This window comes from Netta rufina (assembly GCF_964035555.1).
Source record: "Netta rufina genome assembly, chromosome: 4".
Taxonomy (NCBI): domain Eukaryota; kingdom Metazoa; phylum Chordata; class Aves; order Anseriformes; family Anatidae; genus Netta; species Netta rufina.
The window spans coordinates 15,295,964-15,308,718 of NC_140127.1; the positions used below are offsets into that span (position 1 = coordinate 15,295,964).

At 42.6% G+C, this 12,755-nt stretch overlaps 1 protein-coding gene across 1 annotated transcript; it reads left to right on the forward strand.

Annotated features, from left to right (window-relative positions):
• Positions 1-155: 155 nt before the first annotated feature.
• On the forward strand, positions 156-2,785 carry LOC311209333 (uncharacterized protein). The gene is made up of 2 exons (XM_084286606.1): positions 156-283; positions 786-2,785. Exons 1-2 carry the CDS (start codon positions 281-283, stop codon positions 1,224-1,226), a joined length of 444 nt encoding a protein of 147 aa, XP_084142732.1. The 5' UTR covers positions 156-280; the 3' UTR covers positions 1,227-2,785.
• Positions 2,786-12,755: the final 9,970 nt, after the last annotated feature.

Consider the following 12,755-nt stretch of genomic DNA (forward strand, 5'->3'; position numbering starts at 1 on the left):
CGCTGGCAGCGTGTCCCCACGGCACGGACGCTCCTCTGTGTCTGCGTTCAGGGGAGGGCAAAGTCCACCCTGAATCACGTGCAGCCCCCCGGGGCGGTGAGGTTCTCCTCGCCCGGCCCCCAGCTCGGTTTCCTTCCGCTGTGAAAGTATGGGTGGCACGGACTGCAAGCGCTGGGGAGGTTTGGAGAGAGACGGGCTCGACCCAGGAGAGGAAACGCCTGTTTTCTGGACTGCAACTCACAGCCTTGTTTTCCGTCTCTTTCTGTCCGCTGACGGCTCAATGGTGAGGCATGGCTTGGTTGGGGAAGGGAAGGAGGAAATTGGAGGCTGGTGGGTGACTCCATGGGGCGCAGGGTGGTGGGATTTGGGAGCTGGGCACCAGCTCTGGCTGCGGAGATGCATTGGAGAAGACCCAGCCTCACTGCCCAGTGCTGCTTCAGCCTCGGCTCTAGCTGCTGGGGAGCCCCAGCCCCCCACATTGCTGCAGTCCCAGGGAGATGCAGCCAGTGCATGTTAAAGGCAGTCGTTTTAATATAAACCGTGACAGCTGCACACAGTGTGAATACTGACTAGCTGGTTTGTATTTATTGATTTATTAGTTAGTAATGATTCGGTTATACTATGTCTGGAATAGAGAGTGGAGCCTCAGAAGCATTGTTTTGCCCGGAGGCCATCTCAAACACTGAATTCAGCATGGTGCACGTCACCGTCCTCCATTTTGGGGATGATTAAAGCTGCACCAGTCCCGGTCCCCTAGCCACTATGCTCTCCGGATCTTTTGTCAGGAAACCACTCAGCGCTCCGTGCTCCAGAACGTCTACGTGCTCCGGAACGTCTCCCGCCTGTTCCAGAACCTCTTCTGCATTCTCCATAATGTCTTCTCCATCCTCCGGCACATCTCCTACATGCTCTCGGACGTCTTCTGCGTGCTCCAGGACATCTTCCATGTGCTACAGGACGTCGTCTACATGCTCCAGGGCATCTTCCGCGTGGTCTGGGACATCCTCTGCATATTCTGGGATGTCTTCTGTGTGCTCTGGGCCATCTTCTGGAAATTGCAGCAGTTTGAAAATGTGGCCCCTGGCTCTGCTCTCGGGGGCACCGTGGGGAAGGCAGCCACCCCAGTGGGAGTGAAGTGGAAGCTCCAGTATAATGGAATGACCTGGGTTGAAAAGGATCTCAAAGATCATCTCATGCCAAACCCCCTGCCAAAGGTTGTACAGTAGGTGATGGACAATCAAAATGTAGATTGCTTCATGCTTGAGGCTGAAACCTTTTGATATGATGCTATTTTGGTACATGGGAAGAAATGAACGTTCAGGAGAGAACGTTTCTTTCCCTTACTCTCTCTCCTCCACTTTCTTTTGTGCTCTCACTTTGTCCTTCAGAACCTCATTTTATCATGTTTCTGGTCTTACCTAGAGAGACTTCTTAGAATAATTCTTTCCTAGCAAACATTTTCATGAGGGCCTTCTTACAAATAAAAGCTTTGTCACAGCATTTGCTTGTCTGATATATAGCATGAAAACATGGCAACATACATGAAAGCTCCAGACCAGAAGAACCAAAATGTTAAGGGCCAAAAAGCCCTGCGGGGCAGGGAGGATATTTTGAGTGGAATTTTTGCCTAGACTGGAATGAATGTCACAATCACAACTCCTTCCTTGGCAAGGGCAAAACCTGTCAGGAGGCATAAAGGAAAGATACTGTGTAGTAAAGAAGCAGGTTTCGCTTTCACTGGTGCTGCTTCAAAGATCAAAGACCTCAGGGTTTTCCCTTCTCCACCCTGTTCTTGCCCACCTGCTGGTTTATGGCTGGTTTTTGTTTTGTTTTTCGTGAGAGGATGTGGCAAGCAGTGCTCACAACCAGCTGAGATACTGTCTTGAGGCACGCAAGACATCACAATCTGGGCAGCTCTGGCACCACTCCCTACACAGGAAATACTTTGGAAGAGTTTCTGGCTTTCTGAACAATAGAGATGGTTCAGGGTTCTTTGAAACTCGAGGATGCCCTGCCCTCTTCCCCCTGAGCCAGCCCTGGGAGCTAGGAGCTGTGTCCCCCCCCAGGCTGGGGGAGCAGGGCTCAGGCTGGTGTGCACCACCTAGGGATGGCTGCAGGCTGGCAGCTCCTCTTGCCTTCCTGCAGCGTCCAATGCTGGGGACCTCTGGAGCAAAGAAGGAAAAACAAAGAAACCACTTATCACAAAAAACAGTGACAAGGGCTAGTGCTCTCTCCTCAGCATCACAACTTTTTAACGGGCTTTTTCTCTGATGTGCTATGCAACACTGGGTGAAGCCAGGGATAGAAGAGTGGGGGCTTGTTAATCACTTTAAAAATAGATGTCGCTGAATGTCTTTGCTTACTACTGTGCAAATTAACCAAAACAAGGAGTCTTGGGGCCCCTCACAGAGGATGTTTCCTGACAAAAATGGGGAACCCGTCTCAAAAACCAGCTGAGACCGACACTGTGGTTTGGACAAAAGCCAAGGAGCAGCTGAGTCTGTACAAAGGCAGGAGGTCAGCTAGTGGTGATGAAGAAGAGTTATCAGCCTTCATCCCCACGACCCCCCCAGCAACCACTACTGTGCAAGCGCAGACGGGAGGAGTTAATGGAAATGACTTCTTGGAGCTATTTTTTATTATGAAGCAGAGATAGGTTATGCATATGTATAGGCATATTGGGAAACTTCATGCATATGTAACTCTTTACTGCATATAACCAAAGCAAGTTGCCGGGTTGGGGTGCGCATGCCTTTGGAAACTACCCCACATGCGCCCGGTGCTGAAATAAACCACATACCTGCTTTATAACTCGTTTGCTTTGAGTTGTGGAGTTCTTTCACAAATCACAGGTTAAGGACATCTGCATCACATCTGTATGGATAACACATGGGGTTTAGAGGACACAAGACACTGGTACTGGCCTCACCTGGAGAAAGCAGGGTGCAATGGGGAGGGCCCTGAACATTTCCATATGCATTTTTTTTCTGTAAATCCAAAGCTTTCAGACAAAGTTTTTTTTGAGCATGAGCCAGCAGTGTGCCCTGGTGGCCAAGAAGGCCAGCGGGATCCTGGCATGCATTAAAAGGAGCATGGCCAGCAGGTCAAGGAAGGTGATCCTCCCCCTCTACTCTGCCCTGGTCAGGCCTCACCTGGAGTACTGTGTCCAGCGCATACCTATTTCTTGCTTGCATACCACATTTTGCTTTCACATGTTCTAAATTGCTGTGTCTCGGTAGCCTGCTCAGCTGTGCTTAGCTGTTTGTATTGCTCTTTAAGCATTGTCCCTGAATATTTCTGCTGCAAATTATTATTGCTGCAGGAGTAAGGTGAACTGTCTGTATTGTATCCTATTTCAGCATCGTTTAGAACTTCACAGTTGAAGCAAACTGTCAAGATCAGAAAAAATGTTTGTCACTCTCAAAGCACCCGAGGCAAAATCTGCAAGTTGCTTCCACACTCTCATCGTAACTTTGTCTTTGAAATATATACAAATGCTTTGCACTTGAAATCAGTAGATATCATTTCCCCACGCCAAGTGAACACAACAGCTACACAGTACTTCTGTAGCTCCTCACTGCCCAATTCCAAGTACTGCAGTTTCTCAGAATGAAAATGCCAGCTCACCTCAGTCTGTCACACACTTCTTGTTTCTGTGAATATCTCAAAAGCACATGCTGTCAGCACACAGCAGAAGCACTTGATGGCTTTATGATGTGCACTCAGAGCTTTAGGAACAGTAGTATAATATTTAAAATGAATACTGTAGCACTCTTCTCTTTGCTCCTTTAGAAGTATAAAAAGGTCATATTCCAACAAGATTGTGTTAGGAAGCTTATACAGTGTCTCTTGAACCTAATCCTTCAGTTTTCCAAAATATTTTAGGAGAACAATATTCCAGAATATGTCCCCAATACAACATGTGTGTAGAGACAGAGAGGCTTACCTGGCAAACATTTTTCTCCCCCCCAGCCTGCATTTGCATCAGAAAAGCCAGTAGGTAGGTAGGATTCAGCCATTATACCCTCTATTTTAAGATTCAAAAAAGCAGTATCATGTTTTTAACTACTTCAGGATTTTATTTTTGTATATTTTTATTTTTTTACCAGGTTAGTAGCAAAATCTGATTTTCTAACTTGGTTAAGATATGTAAGCAGGCGTGACTTAAGCAAGAGGTGCTGGAACATAAGAAGAAAAGTGGTGAGGTGCTTGTGGGGAGGCAGCAACATCACTACAAACTGGACATTTTAAGAGAAGTAGGGCACACTGTCAGCACCTTGAATTTAAATGTGTATTGCCCTAAATTAAAAGCCCCATGTTTTTCCATGTTTCTGCTGTTAAAGGTCTTATGAGTCGAACAAAGCTCAATTCTACATCAGCTTAGAACTTTACCTGGGAAACCTTATAGCTGCAAAACCCATAGTCAACAAAAGTTGTTAAGAACCACCTGGATGGTTCTGGACAGCATGGACTGGAAAGGATTGCTCAGGGAACACCTGCGGATTGGCGAGACATTGAGCTCTTTACTTACACAAACACATATGTACAAATACACATATGCATATTTCTCACTGCTTTTTCCAGGAAAAGAGTCACACTAACAGGACAGTCTTTACAATACTGTATGTACTATGTACTCTATCAGGGGACTGAGCTGGGATTTAAGATTCTTCAGGGGAGATGGATGTCAAGCAATCTTCAGAGCCCCCTACAAGTCATACTTTTTTCTCACCACTCTGCCATCTCTCCATCTCTATCAGCAACACTTATTAAGTCATGCATGGCAGCTAAGACAAAAACATACATACATTTTAAATATATACACATACGCTTGTATATATATATATACAGTCTGTGTGTGCGTGTGTGTATATGGCATACATTTGGCATAAACCTAAGCAATGATTCTGTTTAAACTAACTAGCTTTCCAACAGCAACGAAGAACTAAAGCCATGAGTTTTGTGGCTGGTAGTTGACTGACAAAAGGCAGCAAAAAGCTGTCAAGAAGATATCTTAGTCTGTTACCTCATGTTGATTCTACTTTTCAGTCCACTGTGCCCTAACACACATAGGGATTTTTATTTTATTTTATTTTATTTTATTTTATTTTATTTTATTTTATTTTATTTTATTTTATTTTATTTTATTTTATTTTATTTTATTTTTTATTTATCTACTTACCTTCTTTGCTCCTATTTAAGGGATTCACAGCATGACAGTTTACAAAGAAAATTTTTTTTTTTTTTTTTGATTCGTTGATGGCACTATACAACATTACACACAGCTATTTTTTGTCAGATTTATACTGTAACAGTGACATCCACTGGCCAGTATAAACAGCACCAGGTTCTTTGCTGAGTAAACTTAGTAATTGGTAGGGGCTTCACGTACCTAAACAGATTCACTTAGAATAGTGTAAATAAAACTGACTGTAAATTATCCAGAAATATATGAAATATTTGAGAGATTATGGTACTGTACTACCATACATTTTACATATCAGTTTAGTGTCCCCAAGTAAGGTTAAAAAATATAACTAAATCACATATTGCAGCAATAGAAATCTAGTCTGAAAAATAATCCTTGTAAAAAATAGTAATGATTAGAAGACACTTTTTAGTCTGAACACATCTACTTTTTGGTCAGTCTAATAAAAAAAAAAATGCAGAATTTCTCAGCATTTTAAAATTCAACTTAATTCTGGATATTTCAAAAAAGAGATTTATTTTTCACTAGGTCAAATTAATACCAGAGGTAAAGACAGTGTCCTAATGATATAATAGTACTAGCACAATAAGCAATGGCAAGAACAAATCACGCATGTGTTATAATGGAGTGAGGACCAGAGCCACCTCTTTAGAGATCAGCTGACACTTTAGGATTATGAGTTTGCCAGACATTTACCACCCTCCCAGAATGCCAGAATAGTAAAGTATTTGAGAAATCAGGTGAAATTTTGAGAAAAAACAAAGGGTATAAATTAGTTTCCACTTTGCCCATAACTCATGAAACAATCGAATGGAAACAAATAAAAAGATGGCTGTGCATAAAAGCACTGTACACATGCATTCATCTTCTGAAGAAAATAATGGAAAAACAGAATAAACCTAGAAAAGCTAAGCTAAGAGTTAAGCTAAGCATTAAGCTAACTTCACAGGGGCAGGAAGAGCACAGCAAGGATGGCAATAACATACATCAGTTAATCGTGGTGTTGATGGATCATTCTGTACGAAAGGGCTTGCAATGGGGAAACTGTTTACACTGCAGCAAAGAGCCTGTGCTAGCAGAAGAGAGCAGCAGATGAGAGTGGGAGGCAAATGAGGAATGGAGCTTGGGTAGCTGAACTTTACTCTGACCTTCATTTGTATTCTTTTTTCAGTACTGGAGAAATAAAGTGTGCCAACCCACGGTAAAGTATGGGGGGTAGAGGGAATGCTCACTGACGTCTAGCCTCAATAGCTGTTTGTTTCATATGACACACTTGTCATTTGGCCACCACTCACTGCTTTTGTCTGAGATGCAGATTTTGAGACTACACAGATGTGGCAGAGCTGGCAGGACAACACTGGCACAAACTTTCCTATCTGTAGGGGGGCTGGAAAAAAAGATATTAAAGGCCAAGTTTTCGAAGGAACTCTAATATTTCCTTCCAATGCCTTCCTTGGCCTGGGCACTGTCCCACACCTGCACATTCAGCCCTACGTTTTCCTCTCCTTTTCCATGGTTATTAGTTTAACTGCATCTGCCAGCACTGAGAAGCCATGAGTCTCATGATTAATGTTGTCCTAGAAAGCATAAGGAATAACTCAGAACAGCTCTCCCCAAGTTTACTTCACACCAATCAAATATTTATGTGACCACAGGAGAAGGTATTTGATAGAATGGGATTTCAGCTGGGTGAAAAGCGCTGCTATGATAAATACTTCATTTATACAAACCAGTGCCTCTTGGAACAGTAAGAGAGAAGGAAACATCTGCTAGACAGAAGACACCTGGAATTCAGGAGGTTATCATCAGAGATATGTTTCCTTTCACCCTACTGCCATGAAACACTGCAAATAGCCTGGCTCTGTCTTCCTGAAGATCTCTTTACAGGTATTGGAAAACTGGTGTTCCATTTATTTTTCCAGTGAGAAGTTGTCTTTTCTCCAGACTGAACAAGCCATGTTCCTTTGGTTCTCCTCACAGAGACAGTGCTCCAGCCTCCTGAGCATCTTGTTGTCCCTCTCCTAAATTTGCTTTGGTTTGTTGATGTCTGTCGTGAACCGGGAGACCTAAAGCTGGATATTCTAGACTATGCTTTTATTGCAAGGGGTTATTTCTTCCTAGGTGCAGGACTTTTCATTTGTCAGGTATTACAGCACAGAAAACAGCTGTCTCAGGAAATCACACAGCAGACATAGGAGTCCATTTCCCAAAAGAGAGAAATAATAAAAAAAATTATATTATTAGATATTTTTTATGAGAGATCTCTTTCTAATTTTCCAGTTTTTGAAAAATCAAGCTATTAAGATCAGCTGTTGTCTTTCATCTCCAAGACTGTGCCCTCACCAAATTAAAATTAAAACCTAAAAACATCTAGGGAACTGCAGGGGAAATATATATTATTATTATTATATTATTATTATTATTTAAAAATTATATATATATATAATATTATCATCATCCATTTTACTTATTTTCTGGCATCTGTAGGATCTAAACATTATGTCAGCTGCTGAAGATATAGAACTACTTCCAGAGAAAAAATGGCCAAAAAATGAACTACATGCTGCTAGTATGTCTATATGCATTAGAAGATACAGCTAAATTAAGTTACCAGTACATTATATATAGCAATACTATTCCTTTGATACTTATTTTCATAGTGTCTTATTTCTGATTCTGATACAGTCATTACTAGACTGAATCCAAGAAAGGACCATCCTGTGATAAGAATGGCATGGGCACTTTTCTGGGTTATATGAGCCTGGGAATGGAGGAACAGCACAGTTTTGTTTTAGCAGACAAGTTATGATTGGTTGCAATATTTCAGTGGCTTCCCTAAGTCATTCATAGTGACCCGAACTTGAACCCAGGACCATGCCACAGCTCCACAGCTGCTCTTCCCATGTGTATTTTTTTGTTGTTGTTGTTTTATTGTGTGTTCAAAATTACAATACAATCAGAAACACACCCCACCTGCAGATAACAGCATCTGGTTTTCTACAGTGCAGCACAAGTGGCTGTTTCTGATCTGAAAATAACTCTTCTTAGAACAGTGGAAAAAAAAAAAAAAGAAAAAAAAAAAAGATTTAGAATAAAACAAGTAACAAATACTTTAGGAGCATGAGCTCAGATGGGGAGCCACCACCTATCAGATCTTCCAGCTGTTTCTAATACCTTCTTCTCTCTAATTACAGCCTCTGTTACCAGCCTTCCTTTTCATTTTAGCAGTCAGTTGAGCAGGTGAGCTTCCATCTCCATGATGTATCTGTTAGATGCAGCATTTTGGGTGCAGCTTATCAGCCTGCTATATATAGAAGCAAGCTCCATCAGGCTTACTTTGTTTGGTAGGTATTTTTAATTGTGGTTATTTCAGAGGGGACTGGTCCAGCTTAAGGTATATTGATGTCTTTGGATGGTTTGTTTGCTAAGCTTTAAGAAGGAATGAAGTCCTGAATTGTTGTCTTATGCTGCTGGAGTACACTTAAGAAAATTAGACTGTGACATTTTGTGCTTAGAATATGGATGTGTCCAGAGGAGTGGATGTCTTCTAGCTCTATGGGTTCCTGTGTTTTGTTTGTTTGCCTGTTTTTTTGTGGCAATCTACTTGCTGAAAGGAGTAGAAACAATTGTGATAGTCTTGAAAGAAGCCAAAAAAATAAGGTTTGTTAGCGTTTATATTAATCTATGCATTTCAGGTGGTTCAGCAGCTACTATTTTGTTTTAATGGAATTTGGATAGGCAACCTCCGAAAAATAGGAATGGGACTTATAACTATCATAGTTGAAGCTGTAGCATACTTTGAGTGTCTTAGTGATAGAGAGGTGTCTGTAACACATCACTTAATGGTGGCTGGAAATGATGTGTGTTCCTAGAATGCAGGGGACTAGGAAGACGTCCTCAATTATGATTTGGTAATTGAGGGAGATCCTGCCCTTTGTGTGTTTATGTTGACTTATGAGTGTTTATTGTTGTTTGCATTGTGGTATTTCTAGACCTTAAGACATATACAGACTTAAGAACATAGCAAAAGGCAGTCTTTACTGCAAGACTTAATTAAATGCAGCAGAGATAGAGTATGTTCTTCTGGAAAATGCTGTGTTTTCTATGTTCCTGTCTCAAGTGAATGAGATGTTTTACAATACTGTAGTTTGTGAAGTTCCATTGTAGTTAGTGTTTCATGTAAGTGCTAACCTACAGTAAAAGGAAGAAAATCCATTTTGTGCTGCAATTTGACTATTTCATTCTGTCTATTGCATAGACCCTATTACAAGATCCTTGTCAGGGAGAACAAATTTCTAATGTGCAATGACCTTCTGTCAGGGAAGGCTATGAATATCCTACTCCTTGAAAGGTTCTTGTCCAAATGCTGTTTAGAATAAACAAAACAGTTGAAAGATTAGTATCTAAGTAGCTTTTTAGTTGGTTTGCTTCCAATGTAAGGAGTGATGTCCAAAGTGACCATTCTGCAAGAGCAACAAAATTTTTTATTGTTCCTCTTGATGCATGAAATGCATGTCAAATTGTTTGAAAAGTGCAAGTTGGTTAGTAAAAGAAAGCAGTAATCGTAGCAAAATCAAAAAAGGAACTAGGGAAGGGCATTGGAAAAAAAAATATATTTAATTGTATGTAATTACTTGATGCATACTTTAACCAGAGAAAGAAAGGGAAAGGAGCATGCTAAATGGTTTTTGTAGGGCAGTTACACTAGATGATTTTTCCAAATGACTGAACTTGGTGTGAGTTTTGAATTAATAATAATAATAATGTCAGATGTTTCTAGCTGTTTTTGAAAATGTTTATAACTTTTCTTCACTGTAATTAGTTAAAATGCTTTACCGTGTCCTTCATATACATTCACACGTTTAACAAAGTTTACTTTCTTTTCTGGTAATACTTTGCAGGCCAATTATGTAGAATACAAGTCCAACAGAAGCTGAAGCATCAATACACGAGTAAAAAGGTAAAAAGCTTTGAGCCATGTGATGCTGTAGCTGTTTAAACATGCAAGTACTCTAAAAACTGAGCTGCTCAGTTGAATGAGTTTTTGACATGCCAAGTTTGATGTCTTTGAATGAATTACAGTCTAGTTTAAAGTAAGGATGTGTGTATTGCAGAGGAAAGTGGAAGCAGCCTGTGAGCAGGTTTACTGATGTGAATTCAAATGCTCTTGTCTCTCTATAAGCAATCACAGTTGACTGTGCTAAATAATTAATAAATTGAAGGTTACTTCCTATGGGAAAAAGATTAAAGTGATGAATAAGATGTGAAGTTTAGAGATGGAATAACTTACTCTATTTTATAATCATTTTTTATAGTGGAAAAGTTCATGCAGATGTTTTCCTTTTTGGGCTTAGGGTTAATGCAGAAAGATAATGCTACTGGTGACAAGCAAATGAGTGTATTGGTATGACTGGGGTGAGGGGGGGGATTTGGATGTTCTGAGAAGTTGAGTGATTTTTCTTTTTATCTTGGCATCATCTGCTAAGCACCTTGTGTTTTTAAGGCGGTCAAGAAAATTCACAGTATTAATACTCAGTGAAATCTGAATGTAGATGACTTCTCTAAGTATGCATCTCAGTGTGTGCACCATCGGGAGATGTCACTGAGGACCACGGATAGCTATTTTGACTGGAACACTTGTAATTTACAATGCTCTTTTGTGTCTCTGAACTACTTTTAATCCAGAAAAAGTCTTAGACTTGTACTAAAGTTACATTCTAAAGGATGTATTTGCATTCTGTTCTGAGGCTTTATCAAACCTGACTCTGGACAGCACTGTAGCAGCAGCAATCTTCAAAAAAAAAAAAAAAAGTTCAAAATACTGGTGAACTTCTTAGCTGCCTTATGCTGAGCTACCACTGTTGCAGATCCACAGAATGGTTTGGGTTGGAAGGGACCTAAAGGATGATGTAATTTCAACTCCCCTGCCAGGGGCAGGAACACCTCCCACAAGACCAGGATCCTCAAAGCCTCATCCAGCCTGGCCTTAAACACTTTGAGGGATGAGGCATCCACAGCTTCAGGGAAACCTGTTCCAGTGTCTCATTGCCCTCTGAGTAAACAACTTCTTCCTGATGTGTAATCTAAATGTACTCCCTTTTGCTTTAAAGCTATTCCCCCTTGTCCTATTGCTATGCTCCCTGGGGAGTTCCTCCCCACCTTTCCTGTAGGCCCCTGTTAGGTACTGACAGGCTGCTATAAGGTCTCCCCACAACCTTCTCTTCCCCAGGCTGAACAACTCCAGCCCCCTAAATCCTGTCCTGGAAGGAGAGGGGCTCCAGCCCCTTGGTCATCTTTTTGGCCCTTCTCTGGACTCGTTTTAATAGGCCCATGTCCTTCTTGTGCTGGGGGCCCCAGAGCTGAACACAGTGCTCCAGGTGGGGCCTCAAAGGCAGTAAGACCTTGGAGTCATTTTCTCCAAGCAGTAAGCAGTTCAATTTTGCTCACACAGCAGCAATGCTGCTCACCACTGCTGAAATTTATTCTCAGTCCTGGGTGATTTTAAGAGGCATGTGTCGTGGTTCCGCTCGAGTGGGCAGCCGAGCTCCACCACAGCCGCTCTCTCACTCCCCCTCCTCAAAGAGGAATGGGGAGAAAATATGTGAAAAGGGCTCAAGGATTGAGATAAGGACGAGAAAATCACGCAATAATTATTGTAACGGGCAAAACAGACTCGGCATAAGGAGATAGTAAGATTTATTGCCTACAACTAACAAGCGAGAGAAGTGAGAAAACAAAGGAAAAAAAACAAAAGCACCTTCCCCCCATCCACCCTCTTCCACCTCCTCCCCCCGAGCGGCGCAGGGGAACGGGGAATGGGGGTTATGGTCAGTCTACAGCACTTCTTCTCTGCCGCTCCTTCTCGGTCACTCTCGTCCCCTGTGCTGTGGGGTCCCACCCACGGGATGCAGTCCTTGATGAACTGATCCGGCGTGGGCTTCCCACAGGCAGCAGCTCTTTCAGAACTGCTCCAGATATGGGTCTGTACCACGGGGTCCATCCCTCAGGAGAAAACTGCTCCAACCTGGCTCCCCTACGGGCAGCAGCTCCTGCCAGGTCACCTGCTCCTGCGTGGGCTCCTCTCCACGGGCTACAGGTCCGGCCCGGAATCTGCTCCGGCAGGGGTCTTCCACAGGCGGCAGCCTCCGTCGGTGCAGGGCCACCTGCTCCACCGTGGTCTCCTCCACGGGCTGCAGTGTGGAACCCTGCTCCACCGTGGTACTCCATGGGCTGCAGGGGGACATCCTGCTTCACCATGGTCCTCACCACAGGCCGCAGGGGACTTCTGCTCCGGCGCCTGGAGCACCTCTCCCCCTCCTTCTACACTGACCTTGGTGCAAGGCTGTTCTCTCGCTCCACTGACTCTCCCGGCTGCTGTGTGGTGCAGCGTTTTTTCCCTGTCTTAAATATGCTCTCACAGAGGCGAAAAACAACATCGCTTATTGGCTCGGATCTGGAAAACAATGGGGCCCTTCCCAAACATGGGGCAGCTTCTAGATCTTTCTCACAGAAACCACCCCTATGGCTCCCTGCTACCAAAACCTTG